General features: G+C 47.6%; 1 protein-coding gene across 1 annotated transcript in view; it reads right to left on the bottom strand.

The window, feature by feature from the left end:
- Positions 1-5110: 5110 nt before the first annotated feature.
- The window catches only part of ETS2 (ETS proto-oncogene 2, transcription factor), an 18364-nt gene continuing 8609 nt past the window's right edge, over positions 5111-14865 (bottom strand). The window contains exons 4-10 of the mRNA XM_024758234.1: positions 14684-14803; positions 14166-14366; positions 12550-12633; positions 11293-11517; positions 10218-10481; positions 8240-8358; positions 5111-7334 (exon numbers count right to left, since the gene is read on the bottom strand). Of these exons, the coding sequence (XP_024614002.1) occupies positions 7119-7334; positions 8240-8358; positions 10218-10481; positions 11293-11517; positions 12550-12633; positions 14166-14366; positions 14684-14803 (1229 nt within the window). The 3' untranslated portion in view covers positions 5111-7118. The remainder of the gene's footprint in view (positions 7335-8239; positions 8359-10217; positions 10482-11292; positions 11518-12549; positions 12634-14165; positions 14367-14683; positions 14804-14865) is intronic.

Raw genomic sequence — 14865 nt, 5'->3', positions numbered from 1 at the left:
ATGTAAATCAGGCAGACTTTGAAGTTTCTGCTTCAGCGGCTGAATCTCACTGTCAAGAAGTAAAGTTTCACACTGCAGAGATGCTTCCTCAGTTTGGAGACTCGTGATTTGTCCTGTACGCTCTTCGATCATTTGCTTTTCTTCCCTCAGTTGTCTGGCTGCTCCTTGATGTTCCTCTTCAGGACGTGGCAGGGACACGTTGCAGTCAACATCATCAATGATGCCCTTCAGGTCAACTTCTGACCCATGGACAGGGCAATGGCCATTTTCTGCTTCCTCCTTTGGCTGGATGTCTGAGTTCCCTTCATCCACGTGATCTCCAAAGGGGTCAGGTGCAGAAAAGATTGTCAGCAGGTGTTCTGCTATGGATCTTAATCGGCTGACTTTATCTTTCAGGACCTGCTCCTTTCATGCCTTCCACTGCTCCAGGCTTCCTCCCATCTCCTCCTTTTCCTGGACTCGCCACTTTTCTCTCTCAGTTTCTTGGTCAGACAGTTCTAGACTTTCTGGAAAATCAACACTGTTATTCAGATCATTTGTTTCTTTCTTCTGAGGTTGTTCTCCCTCTTCCTCTGATGCTTTAAAGGTGTGTTTTCCGTCAGTAACTTGGGAAAGTTGAGGAGGCTGGCTGTTGTGTACCTTTTCCAGAAGGTCCACAGTGTCCTGAATTGATGACCTGCTCTGGTTTGCATTCATTGCCGACAAGCACAGCGTTTGTAACATGGGAGGAATCGCCTCCACCCAGGTGGCCCGAGGGCTTCATCAGCCTGAGCTATTGGTCCAATATTCTCATTACATTTTCCACAGACTTCATCATGGTCAGAAGACCTTTTCCCTCAGAACTTCACGCCTCTTAAAGTGTGCCGTCTCTTTACTATCAGAACCAGCAACACAGCACATAACAGGAACTTGCAGGGAAACGCAGGGAGACCTGGGAGGTGCGTCAAGCTTTGGGGAACCACCAGCAGAGCACCCCACAGGTGTTCCAGGATCAGTTGGAAAGTGGACCAGGGAGCAGATGGCAGACCTTCCATGGCTGCGTGGGCTCCACAGATCTGCCTCTGAGGGCCAGTGTCCTCTGGGTCTCAACTGACCACTCAGAACCCTGCAGAGTGTTCTGTCTCCAAGGTAAACAAGGGCCTGACAACCAGGGCTGATCTGTTAGGCTGGGGAAGGGGAGGTCAGTCAGGTTCTAGGAAACAGTTCTCCCTAATTGCTCTGAAATAGAAAGTGATCTAATCACTTATACAGGCCTTGGGGGAGGTGGAAAGTGCTGATCACGGCCTGGAGCTGGACCCCTCTAGGCCCCACCTGGCCCTACAGCAAACCTAGGGGGTCAGAGCAGGGCCAGGCCATGTCCTTTCTGTGCAAAAGAACAAGTCAGTGCAGAGTGGTGGGGCCCTGTCCTATTTGCATTGTGATGAAAAGGAACCTCTTCAACACCCAATTTGGTGGAGTTCACCAGCAAATGGCAAAATTGTTTCTGAAGGGCGTTACATGGAGATGGATCACGGCTGATACACATATTTTTGTTCATTTTCTATTTACCATTTGCCCTCCATTTCTACCTCCATCCTCCAGCCAGCCCAGGCCACAGGCCCCCTTGAATCAGCCTGTCTGTCCCCCAGCCATGTAAACACACAGGTGTGTGCTGAGCCCTGGTTATATGTACTCAGCACATGAAGCCATAGACACAGAAACAACTGATGGGGATCAGATGTGGCAATCTGGGGCTGTTTTGCCATCTGAACGTGAATTCGGTAAGCAAGGAGGGGTCACTTACTCATAGCACATGGACAAAGGTCATGCCAATTCCAGTTGCAAAGGTGTTGACACACCAGCTGTGACCAAAAGTGGTCTTTTCCCTAATATTAGATTTCAAGCAGCATCACATGTTCTAAACCTGCCCAGGAGTTTCAAAAGAGTGTATACAATAAGGGGTTTCCCCTTTCCCCGCTTGAGTCTCACCCTTCTGTTGTGCTCTTACAGAAAAGACAGATTAACTTCTGGCCCAGGTTATGCGATCCTGTCATCTGCTCAGAGAACGGAGCTGCCGCCAGCTGCTGTGTGTCCAAGGACTCTGTGTTCTCTTGTAGGAGGTTCCTGGATAATTTAAAATTCAAAACCAAGGGCAGTGCACAGAAGCCTGGGGGAGCCCCTGGGTAGCAGTTTTAATGACATCAACAAAACTCAGTCTGGTTATCTTGGCAAGAGAACAACATGAGGAAACAGAAGACCTGGGTCTGAGTCCTGGTTCTGTTCAGTGTCAGCTTTATCGCTGAACTGTGCACCCATGCTGCTTCTGGAAACAGAGCATTGATGTGAGAAGCCATCTGTTCTTTGCAGAACCCCTGCTGGAAGGCTTTGGTTAAGACTTCAGTGGAGTCCCCAGGCCAGTGACTTCCCACAGTCTTAAACCAACCATGGATACATCCACCAGGGACCTCATTTTGTGGGGGGAAACTGAGGCATGGAGTAAGTCACGTGCCCATGGTCACAAAGGCCGGGTAAGGGTGATAAGCTGAGGTCTGGCTCCTAAGCACAATAAACCCTCCTGCCAACTTGATGTTTCCAAAGAGATGATGAAACAGCCCACCCTGCCCCCTTCCTTGGACTCTGCCCACCTCCTCCGGCCCCACATCCTGTGCCTCACACACCCATCAGGCTCCCAGTCCCTGTATCTGCTGTGAGTGTCCATCATCGGCAGCTCTCAGGCCCCTAATATGAGGAATAGCTGGGACCCAGGGAGAAGGGGGCAGCTAAAGGCAACTTAGTTCTGCTGCTTCTCCACCTTGTGGAAAAGCTGGAAGACAGGCCACAGGAACCTCATCTCTTTACGACCACAGATTTGACTATGTTAGGAAAAATCATTTAAAAAAAATATTATGGTAAAATATGCATTTTAAAAAAGGTTTGGAATTTCAGTGGAACTAGGAAAAGGACAAAGAGTGAGGCTAATAGAAGGACTTTGAAAGGATCCATCTCAGCCTGGGTGAATGAATTTTTCCTTATCATGCAGACATTAGACCATTCTATTTGCTTTAAATAAAAGATGCTTCATCTTAACTGGCTATGAAAGGGTAATATTGGAAACACAGACACTGAATTAGAGAGACAAAAAGAAAATGTTCCCTCCCTGTGCCCCACTCCCTGCCCCAGTTCCACCCCTTTTATTCTGGGTGAGCTTCTCCTCTTTCTAGAACAGTTCTCAAAGTGAGGTCCACAGACAACACCCTTTCAGAGGGATCCTCAAGGGTCGAAATGATTTTTATAATAATATTAAAACCTTCACCTTTTTTACTGTGTTGACATTTGCATTGATGGTGCTTAAAACTCCTGGAGCCTCAGCACTAAACTGTACTAGCAATCACGATATTCTTCATCATGTACTTGCAGGAAAAAAATACTAGTTTCCTTTCAAAAAAGTCCTAAATGAAGCAGTAAAAATTAAGTTTCTTAATAAGTGAAGACACATCTTTTTAGTTTCTGGGTAATAACATGGAAAAGTACACAGAAGGTCTGGTGCTACTGAGATAGATTGACTGTCCAGGGAAATGCAGTTGCGGATTTGAGTTGCAAGCTAAACTAACCATTTCATTCATAAGCGCCATTTGTATTTGAAAGACCAACTGATAAATGATGTTTATTCAGACTTGGGTATTTGGCAGGTATTTCCCCAAACGTAAATGAAATCAGTCTGTCACTTCCAAAAGAACAACTTTAAATATTTGTTGCTGATGATAAAATTTGAGCTTTCAAGTGAAAATTTGAATTTTTGAAAATTTGTATCTGCCACTGGGAGCTTGATAGCTTCTCAGGACTTTTCTGGTGAAACTGGTGGTGAGAGTAACTAATGTGATCGTTTGATATCATATGTTGAAATGAGTCAACATTTTGAAGCAGTGTTTTCCAATGACTAATGCATGTTACAAAACCACACATGGGTAAAAGATCCATTCAAAGCGCAAGATGGACCAATGGAACTTACTGTAACCATAGGCAAGTTTATTGATATGGTTTCATAGGCCAACTGGAATTTATCTTTAAGAAACTACCATTTGTCAGTTTAGATGTAGTATAAAACAACATCCAGTTATGTGAAACCGCTATAAAACACACTTGCCTGTTCCAATTACAGATCCCTGTGAGGCCTGATTTTCTTCAAAATGTATCCCAACAGACTGATGCAGAAGCCAACATAGGAATCCAGCTCTTTCCCACTAAACCAGACATCAAAGAGATTTAAAAACATGTAAAATAGTGCTGTTCTCACTTTTTGGGAAAAAGTTATTTTTTATAAAATATTAACATAGATGTAATTTCAAAAATGAATCAGTTTTAAACTTGTTTTAATTTCTAATATGGTTAACATTGAGGACCAGTGGTGTGCTAGTAAGTGTTTAATAACCTGCTCCCTGAGAAGCGTTGGTGGGGGAAGCCCTGACTTGTAGTGTTTGCTGGTTTCAGTGGTATAACTTACTCTCGTCCCAAACAAGTTTGAGCTACTAATACCTCGCTGATGCAAAGTTGGGGAGAGGCCCTCACCTTCAGCTCTGGCCAGCCCGTGGCAAGCCGGCTTCAGCACACCACTGATACAATCTACCTAAGTTTTTAGAATCCTCACTTATTTTGCAGAGTAGAAAGGTGGTCCAAGAATGAGTTTGAGAAGAGGTGTCCTAGGGACCACCAGCCTCATCTATGATAAGTCATCTCGGCAACATCAGAACTCCAGGGGAGTCAAGATCTCAGTTACAAAAGTCCTTGAACTTCAAACCCCAATGCTCTTATTAGAAACATCCTAAAATCTCTTGTTATCTCTGCCAAACCCCTGGCAAAGAATAGACCCCTGGATTTTTCTATTTTAATCTCTTCTTGAAATTTTTTCGCGTTAAGGAACACTTTTGGGGAATTCCTTCAGGAAGTGCTCACAGTTGGTTCCAGCTTGGTCCCAATTTACTAGGGGATGGGTGTGTGAAATCAGTTAAAGGGAGATGTAATTCTGAAGGACTGAGCAGGTGTGTGTCCGGAGGTTCTGAGCCCAGTATCCTGATTCCACCGCCTCCACGCCGGGGGGTTGGTGGGGATGAAGAATGAGGACCCTTACAAGGAGGAGTTTGTATAAACAAAATACTTTATTATTTGAGAAAGAAAAGGCCAAATTACAAAACTTTTATACTCAAGTCCTGCTCATTACCACGCCAAAGGTTTACCATGGATTTGATTTTCCATAACTATTGGGTTGAGCCACATAAAACTGCCAACTTCGTAGATGAAACACAAAAACATTGGCAATTTCACGTGCTCAAACCCCATATAAAATGAGCCAATAGCTAAGATTTCTTTTTGGCAACAAGATGTTCCCAGTCCCATGTCTGTTGATGTTATAAACAGATGTCTGAGAGATAAACAGGTCCTGCTTGAGAAAAACACCTTGTGCGTAGTGATACTGGAATACAGTCTTGTGTGGGTTCTGAGACTGTGTGGTGCCCCTTCCAGCTCTGCTCTGCCCCGCTCGCCCTACCACCCAAGCCCCTGGTCTCATCGCATGGATGATTTTTCTTGAGAGATGTCACCGATGGTCCTAGTATCTCCTCATGCTGCTAGTGAGGGCTGTCCAACTTTGAAACCGACTTGACTTGATCATTTACAAAAGGCAGGAGGCACAGGCTGAACCAGGGATTCCTTTGAAACAACTACATAAGTCTCCATCATGATCAAGATGTCTTCTTCACAGGAACAACCCCAATCCCTTCTCTTTCCCATCTTGTTGGCCCTCTCTTTGCCTCTGGGCATTCTGCGTCCAAGAAAATAAAACTGTGGACACTAAGCAGAAAGGAGCAGCTTGGTATCCAAGAAGCCCGAGACTCGACAGGTAAACAAGATGGGGAAAATCAGGCTTTACTCACATTCAAGAGGTTTAATAAAGCTTCCCCTCCCCCTGCACCTTCAGCTCTGTACGTCAACTGTACATGGAGCTGAGGTAAAAATAAAACTTTCTTTACAAATTACATTTTTTTCCAGTGAATTACTTTTGCAGTAAAAATAGCTGCTACATAAATCCCTCCTGATCTCTGAAAAGGAGTCACATATTTCCAAAAATAGTATTCTTATTTTAATCAAACAGCATAATTTGGGGCACGGGAAGGAAGTGGCTGGTCAAGGGGAGGTTAGTTGTTGGGGGAAAAACAGTTGAACTCAAAAATAAGTTTTGTATATAAACTGATTTAAAGGCATGCATAAAATGGAAAATGTATGTCATTTGTCAAGAAAAATACTGCTTTATAGCTTTTACATTACAATTAAAGGAGAAGCAGAGAGGCCAGATGGGCTCCCAGATAATAACATTAAGTTTCTTATAAAAATTCCCAAATGTACAAAGTCCTTGCCATAGATAACCCAGACAAAACAAAATGAAAAAAAACAGGAATTAACCCTCTTGGACCTTATTCCTGTAGGTATATTAAATGTAAATAATACACACTTTACAACTTCTCTTAGTCTGCCCTGGCAGATTAAATGTTTGCAAAATGCCACCTGTGCTCTTGACAACTGGAATACATTGCAAAATGCTGTCTGCATTCTCATTTCACATATAGTTACATAATTATTTTAAATTACAATATACAATTTCTGTTAAATAGGTCTGTTAGGGGATTTTGATAACAATTATAAGGTTACAGTCATATATACAAACTAACTTCTGAAATGGCATGATTGTTTCCTTGCACTCTCTTCCCCCTCTGAACCAGAGACCTCTTTGGCATTGGCGTTTCCTGGTTGCAAAAGGCAAAAGAAAATCCAAAAGTGTGTGTCCACGAGATGCTCGCTCCTTTGAGAAGACCCAACAGCCTGAACGATCCTATCACGACACAGCCCGCCCAGAGCCAGGACGGCTGCCTGGTGCTTCTTTCTGGGCCACTCTAATGTAACAGCATCTTAAGTTGCGTGTTCCTGGCAGCAGGAGTTAGAAGCGAGAAACTGTGCTGCTTTCGGCAGAGAACCGCGGTACCAGATGAAATAAGGCCACTGCTTCTTGGAGACGTTCCCAGACGCGTTGATCCTGCCTCTCGGGGTCCTTGGATGGGTCCCCATGGCCCCAGTTCCAGCCCCGGGCGGCTTCAGTCCTCCGTGTCCAGTTGGACGCCCAGGATGGCGTGCAGCTCCTCGGGCGTGAAGCCCAGCAAGTTCTGGAGGTCGCACACGAAGCGGTACACGTAGCGCTTCCCCGACGTCTTATGGATGATGTTCTTGTCGTAATAATAGCGTAAACCCCGGCTCAGCTTCTCGTAGTTCATCTTGGGCTTGTTTTTCCGCTTCCCCCACCGGCGGGCCACCTGTGGGACGGATGCAAAAGAGTTCCATTCAATTTGGCAATTAAGAAAAAGTGCATCACTTTCCCAACAGTGATTCGGATGCAGGCTCACTTGACCACTACGTAAGGACCACAGAGGTGTCATCTGCTTCTGTGCACATGCCAGGGCTCTGCATCCCCCTGGCTGTTTCTCGGGGGATGGAGGGAGGTGCTGATGCGAGAGCGAGGTGACCCCACCCAAAGCTCCGTCTGAGGAGGCCCCTCACTCAGCAAAACCCCCAGGAGCCAAGGGTTCAGAATCAGGGAGGTCCTGAGACGAGGGAAATGCTGTGTCCCACCCACCTCCTGGGTTTGAATTCTGACCCCCATGTCCACAGCTGCTGAGTGGAATCAGGACCTCAGGACATTCTGCATCCCTCAGTGCTTCTGCTGCCCTAGGATACCGGGGAGGTGACAGACTGCACTCTACTGGTACCAGAGACCAAGGGCTCCCCCCCTTACACTGTCCTCGAGGGGCTGGTATCGGACCTGCCCTCGGCTTTCTCCTCCAGATGGGGCTGGAGCAGCTCTGCCAACCTCAGCCGAGGAGCGGGCTCAGTCCCTCCAAGAGAAAAGGCAAATTTCCTAAAACATCTTCAGATGCTCAGGCGAGAGCCTCAGTTGACAGCTTTCCCCTTTCAACTAGATGACAGAGCAGGGTGGTGAAGCCTGCCTGGTGCTGTGTGCGTAAACAGGGGACACTATAAACTGTTCATCAGCGAAACGAGACTCCACGTTTCCCGACAGTCAGGCACGCCTCCTGTGGAAGTGCTCTCATCTGTCTACTGGTGACCCCTTTCCTGCACCCAGAGAATTGGATTTGTGAACCCCACGGGATGGAATCAGGTTTGAGAGCCTGGAGAGCAAGTTCCCAGGTTCTGGACGTACCTCATCGGGGTCAGCAAGCTTAAACTCCCATCCGTCCCCCGTCCAGCTGATGAAAGACTGACAGGATTTGTCGGACAGCAATTCTAGAAGAAACTGCCACAACTGGATAGGTCCGCTTCCTGAGGGCAAAGCGGGCGGGTTATGTTCTTCTAGATTTAAAATACAGCATGGCTTTAGTCGTCCTACTGAACCAAGGAATGTGAGACCTGGCTCTGGACTGGGTGCCGAGGTGAAGGCGCGACTCTGGGTGCTGGTGACAATCCTGGAGGGCTTCCTCCACGCCCCCTGCTCCTGAAAAAGAGGCCGCTGGGCCCTTGATTGCTGGGTTTGGTCTTTTTGGAAAAAAAGAAAAAAAAAAATTCTGGGCCACCCACTCTTGGCATCAAAATTTCTCACCCTAGGGCTTCCCTGGTGGCGCAGTGGTTGAGAATCTGCCTGCCGATGCAGTGGACACGGGTTCGTGCCCCGGTCCGGGAAGATCCCACATGCCGCGGAGCGGCTGGGCCCGTGAGCCATGGCCGCTGAGCCTGCGTGTCTGGAGCCTGTGCTCCGCAACGGGAGAGGCCACAGCAGTGAGAGGCCTGCGTACCGCAAAAAAAAAAAAAAAAAATTCCTCACCCTATGTAATTGTTCCTTATGTAATAACTTTCAAGGTTTATTTCTAGAAACACCCAGTGGGACAGGGATGCAGGCGGTGGAAGGAGCCTTTCAACACAGGATGAGGCGTGTCATTCTCTGAATCCCATGCGTAGCTTTCTTGCCAGATGACAATGGTCACATTGCTTAACCCAAGACTTGCTTTACTCAGTGGTCACTGGGGCATCTGGGGTTGTAGCCATGGCCTCACCGCCTCTATCTGATGAGGTATATGCTCTGCAAAGTGCTCTTCATATACCTTTCCTCGATTAATACTTAGAACTGCCGCCACCTTGTGAAGTATCACCGTATCAATATTTTAAAGATGAAGGATAAGATGGGCTCAGCGGCTGGGTGCCTTGCCCTGGATCACACGCTTATCCGAGCGCCGTTCCGCAAGGCACAGTGGCTATATTGTTGATAAGGCTGTGTGACCTTTGTGACCACAGACAGCTATCTTCCTCTGAGCCCATTTCCCCACCTGTAAAATGGGTTACTACCACCCATGCTAGGCTGTCCTAGGGTCTACTGACCATATGCCTACCACACGGACCTGGCAGGCAATGAACGGTAATTAATATTAAAATGAAAACCACCAACACCATGGCTGTTTACTTTCTTATCAGGCCCTGATGCCCATGTATGAAAATTACAGCAGTTTCCACACTCTCTGAGTATTTTAACACTTTTTCACGGCTATTTGTTTTATGTGACGGAAAAAAAATGGGTGTCTACGTATTCTTATTTTAACCTATTGGAATTTTTTAAAGCAGGTATTTTTTTTAAATCCCCAATGGCCCCATATGTTCAAAATATGAAGGAAAAAAAAAAGCACATTTAAGGACACATGAAGCAACGAAAAAAATTTTCTGATATTTTCGCTAAAGTACTGGAAATATCTGGTTCTAAAAACAGCTTTAATATTTGTCCCCGGCCTAGAATAGCTCTTACCCAAACCTTCAAAATAAGATGGATTTGAGAAGCAAGCAGAGGTAAACAGTCCCCAGGTTATTGGAGGCTGGCTCTGCTGCCCCTCCCCCAGCCAGTTTACATTCTCTGAAATTCCTGGCGTGGCTGAGTCAGGGCTTAAGCCTCCACAGGCCCGTGTCCCCTGCTGCGGCTCTTCTAGGCACTGGCCGGGCACATCCCAGGTGAGGGAGCAGCAAATTTGGCCTTTTCTGAATTCAGGGAGACAGCTCGCTTGGGTTCAGGATTACACCCCACGCATAAAACGTGGGGTGTCAACACAATGTGGTCCAGCGAGAAACGCCCTTGATGAACAGGGCGGGTGCAGGGCTGGGCAGGTGCAGGGGAGGGGACGGGGACCCGGGGTGGTGCCCACCTGTGAACCCGGCCAGCACGGCCGCAGGTATAACTGGTTTGCCTTGCTCCACCGGGTCTCTCCTCTCCTGGATGTAGTCCTTGAAGGACATGGTCGGCTTGCTGAGGCCCAGGGACTGGCTGCAGTCGTCCTCGAAGCTCTCAAAGGACGGTACCCGCTGCACGTCCAGCAGGGACGACTGGCTGTTCCAGGACTGCAGCAGCGACTCCGAGCTCTCGAAGCTGTCGGCGCCTGTCTCGGCGGAGTCGTGGTCTCCGGGCTTCCCTGGCAGAGACAACAACGGACTCTGACCCTCCAGGACAACAGCACGTCTGGTGCTACCACCCACGGAGGCGGCATCATCGCCATTGCCCCCTTTAAGTGTTCACCCTGCTGGTTCAGAATCACCCAGACTTTTCACGATGCCCTGAAACAGAGCTGCTTATTCCTTATGATACATATGCTACACAATCGCATCTTCCGTCAACGGCAGGATGTAGCTCCAAGCAGAGGGCTACACAGCAAGGAAAAGGGCAGCAACGTGGATGGACCTCAGGCACACACAATGCGAGCAAAAGACAAACACAGGAGAAAACACAACCTGTGTCAAGTTCAAGAACTGGCAAAACTATGGTGATAAAAGTCAGGACAATGATGGGGTGGGGATGCTATTAACTGGGAAGGGGCGTGAGGAAGCCTTGTGGGGTGCTGGCACCCTCTCCATGTCAATCTGGGTGGCTGTCACAGGGGTGAATATGGAAAAATCCAACCTGAGCTTCACGCACAGTACATACGCATCCCCACACAAAGAGATCTGTCACCTTCCTACACTGCCTCCCGCAATAGCCCACTGCGTGGACGACTCTGGCCACAGGAGCAAGGACTGTGTCATTCCCCCTGCACCCCCAGTGCCTGGGACCTGAGATACGTTAGGAGTAAGCTCGCCGAGCACCACTGTTGGGACCGTGACCCGACGGACCAGTCCTTGACACCTCCTTCACTGGCTGAACTCTGGATGTCTGAGCTCATGTCACCGTGGCTGTGGGATCGAACCAACAGCCCTGCAGAGAAGGGCACTTGGAAGCCGGGATCTTACCAGAACTGCTGGAGAGCAGATTCAAGGTGGCAGCCGGGAAGTCCTGGCTGATGGAGCAGTAGTTGACGCTGACGGTGCTGAGTCGGGCCTTGGGAAACATCTGGAAGTCCTGCTCGGGACTGAGCGTGCTGGGCGCTGAGGATGCTGGACACAGGCCATCCAGGAGGCCGCCTTTGGGGTAGTTCTGCGTCTGCATTCCATACAGCGCTTGCTCCACGCCAAAACCTGCAACAGGACCACAGATGGCAGAGCCGTCAGGTGACATCAACGTGATGACCAGACACCCTCCACACCTCAAAACGGAGCGCGAGCAGGTCTGCCCGCTCCAGCCCTCGCTCCCCAAAACCCCAGTGGACATGTGAGCTTGGGCGGGCAGCAGCTTTTCTACTGTGTCCTCCCCTTCTCTAACTGTTCGTCTTCTCAGTCAATGAGCCCTTTTCCAAAATGCCTGCAGCCCCTGGACCCCGGATGCAGTGCCTCATGTGAATATTTCTACATCTCTTGTTTTTCAAGTGCTTCCATGTGAGCCTTGGGACAACAGGGTCACTGGATCTTTCAGCTTCTGAGGAAACTAAGGCTCAGACAGATGAAGTGATTTGCCGTCCAGCCAGTGACCCATAAGGGAGTATCTCCAGTTGCCCTGCCCACTCTGGCTGGAGGACCACCAAAACCTACACTCGCCAGTGTCAACCACCGCGGGGGTGGGGGGGGGACAGAATTCCATGACACCTATTTAAACCCCAAAGTTCAGAGCAAATTTAGTATTGCTGTCCACACACTTCCTGGGCCTGCCACCTTTGTTTGTTACACTAATCTGACCACAGCAATTGGCTCACTCCATTCTGCCCCTTGAGTTATAAATTGCCAACTTATAGCCCTGGCCAAAGCAAAGATAACGTAAGTCACTGATGTGACGTTAAATTTTCTAGTAGCCACACTGAAAAACTAAAAAGACACTGGCGAAATGAATTTGAATATTTTACTTGACCTAAGAGAGCCATTACCATTTCAATACGTAATCAGAATTTTAAAAATTATTAAGGAGATATTGACGTTCTCTGTTCAATACTAAGACTTTCGGATCGGGCGGGTGTGCGTTATATTCTCACTACACATCTCAGTGTGGACTGGCCGCACTTCTGGATTTGTGAATGCGTGTGATCACCGTATGGGACAGTGCAGGCTCTGCCTTCGAACCTTCCATGAATCTAACAGGAAGACTCAGAAGCTCTCAAGGGCAGAATTAATTGCACTGACCTAACGAATTGCTATTAATCCAATGAGGAACTGAGTTGAGGTGTGAAATTTCTTCATACTGATCTTCTGTCTTTTCTTGGTTTTCTGAAAAATAGACAGAGGAGACATAAGATTATAAATTGAGAGGTTTAAACTACAGAAGAACAAAAGTTCCTTTCTGAATTCCTGTTCTATGGTTATTTCAGCATAACAAAATGCATTTTAGCACTTCCCACTTAACCTGACGGAATGTTCCATGTCATCATGTCGTTTAAAAGCACTAGAGACAGAAATGTATTTTTCTAATAACTAGAATAAGTCTTCTAAACTCCTCAGTGCTGTTATTGGCGAAGCTGAATTTTCTAGTACACGAGAGAGATCTAGATGGTGTATTGAATTTCATCTATGTAGTCGACAAAGGGTTAGTAAACGCTTACGAAGTACCCCCCCCTCCCCGTACCAGGGGCTGGAATACAGCAGATTAGTAACATGGACACAGTTCCTGCCCTGGTGAAGCTTCTGACCCATCGCCTCAAACCCTGAGGTGTGTCCAGGGGTGGTGAGCGCTGTTACAGAAAGAGAGGTCAGAGCAGTGCTATGGGCATCCGAACAGGGACACACACGCCCAGGAACTTAAAGGGAAAAGGTTAGCATTCCCTGTGCGTGCTTACGTCCTACAAACACACAACCACATGCACGCCCACCACAAATCCAGACCCACACAGACTCACACAGCGAGAAATGGCAAAACAGGTCTAACTTGCCAGCAAATAGATTCACCAGAAACTTGTCAGACCAGACGTGTCCAAGTTCAGGGAAAAGTTGAGGGTCTTTAAGTTTCCCTGGCCCTCAGAAGCCATAACTAAGAAGAGCTGGCAGGCGACCCCGAGATCTTTTTAAGATTCTGAGTCTGTGGCAGACGTGGAAACTCAGAGTTTAAAATCAATTAAATGAGGAATACTTCCCTAAACTCTTCTCACGGGCTTATTTTCTTACATTTTTAACTTGAAGGATTCCCTCACTATACCATTTCTCCTTTGTAACTCAATATATTTTTTAACATTGGTGTCAATGCTCTTTTTAGGTCTAAATCAAGACTTTCTATATAAGAGCTCTTTTTACTCAAAGGCCAGTCCCTGTATAATATGTCAGTGTGTAAATATGTATCAATTACTTCTACATTGGTTTATAAACATAAAACAAAAAAATTCTCTGTTGGATTCCATTTGGTAGGAAATGTTACTATAAAATTCCCAGTTTATCTGAACAAAGGCTCACTTTCGCTGAGGCTGACTTATTTCCTAAGGCTCTGTGAGGTGAGCTCCGAACACGGGCCTTCTTGCTGTCTCCTCACCTGAGCCACACACGTATGCCTCCAACTCCAACTCATGACGTCTGGCGACACTGAACACCTTGGTGACTAGGGCTCCTGCCTTGTGGCCAGTGCTCCCCACACACGTACTTAAGTGGAGTCAAAATCCATAAATCACCTCCACGTAGCTGACTCACGCCAATGGCATTTTCAGACAATCTTCCCTACATCACTGAAATGCCAACCGTAGATGACCCCCCCCACACACCATCACTCTTCCCTGCTATGCTCACCCCGCCTGGGGAGCCCAGTCGCTTACTGGTACCTTTGATCATCTGCTCCAGGTGTTCCCAGAGAATGTCACCCACAAAGTCAGGCGCCAGCTCCAGAAAGCGCTCCTTGCCAAGGTTACACAACACCTGGCCGGTCATGCCGAACCTCTGGAGGTTGACGTCCACCAGACTGAACTCGTTGGTGGCCCAGAGAAGCCACTGGCACACCTGCTGCTCAGTCCACAGCCAGGGATCTACCGGGGAGGGAAGAAAAGGATGCAATAAGGCCAGAAGCACTCCTGATTTACCCGCAGAGCCCAGACGGGCACCAGAGTCCAAGGAAATGAACAAGACACCCAGGAAGATGTTGAGGCACTAAAAGCAGTGCTGGATGAAGTGTTCAGTTGGTTGGATTTTGAAATAAAAACTGGCTCAGCTTAATGACAGCTCTGTCCCTCTTTTCAATATGCCCTAAACAAATGCTTGAAATTAAGTCATCTCAAGCTATGGCAGCCTGATGGCTCTGTCTAGTACAGCACAGGCACAGAAAGCTCCAGGAAGGAGCGCTTACTCTTCGGGATGCCAAGGCGGCGCTGCTCCTTTTTGAAGCCACTGAAGGTAGCTTTTAAGGCTTGACTCATCACAGCCTTGCTGCATGGGGTCAACAGAGGCAACTCACAGTTGGTCGAGTCTGGAAAAGAAACCCCACGGGGATGTTAGGAGTTCAAGCTGGCAGCAAGAAAGGGAGAATTG

This window comes from Neophocaena asiaeorientalis, unplaced genomic scaffold (genome assembly GCF_003031525.2).
Source record: "Neophocaena asiaeorientalis asiaeorientalis breed wild unplaced genomic scaffold, Neophocaena_asiaeorientalis_V1.1 scaffold45, whole genome shotgun sequence".
Classification (NCBI taxonomy): domain Eukaryota; kingdom Metazoa; phylum Chordata; class Mammalia; order Artiodactyla; family Phocoenidae; genus Neophocaena; species Neophocaena asiaeorientalis.
Note: the sequence above shows the minus strand (reverse complement) of the source record. Positions and strands in the feature narration are given on the sequence as shown.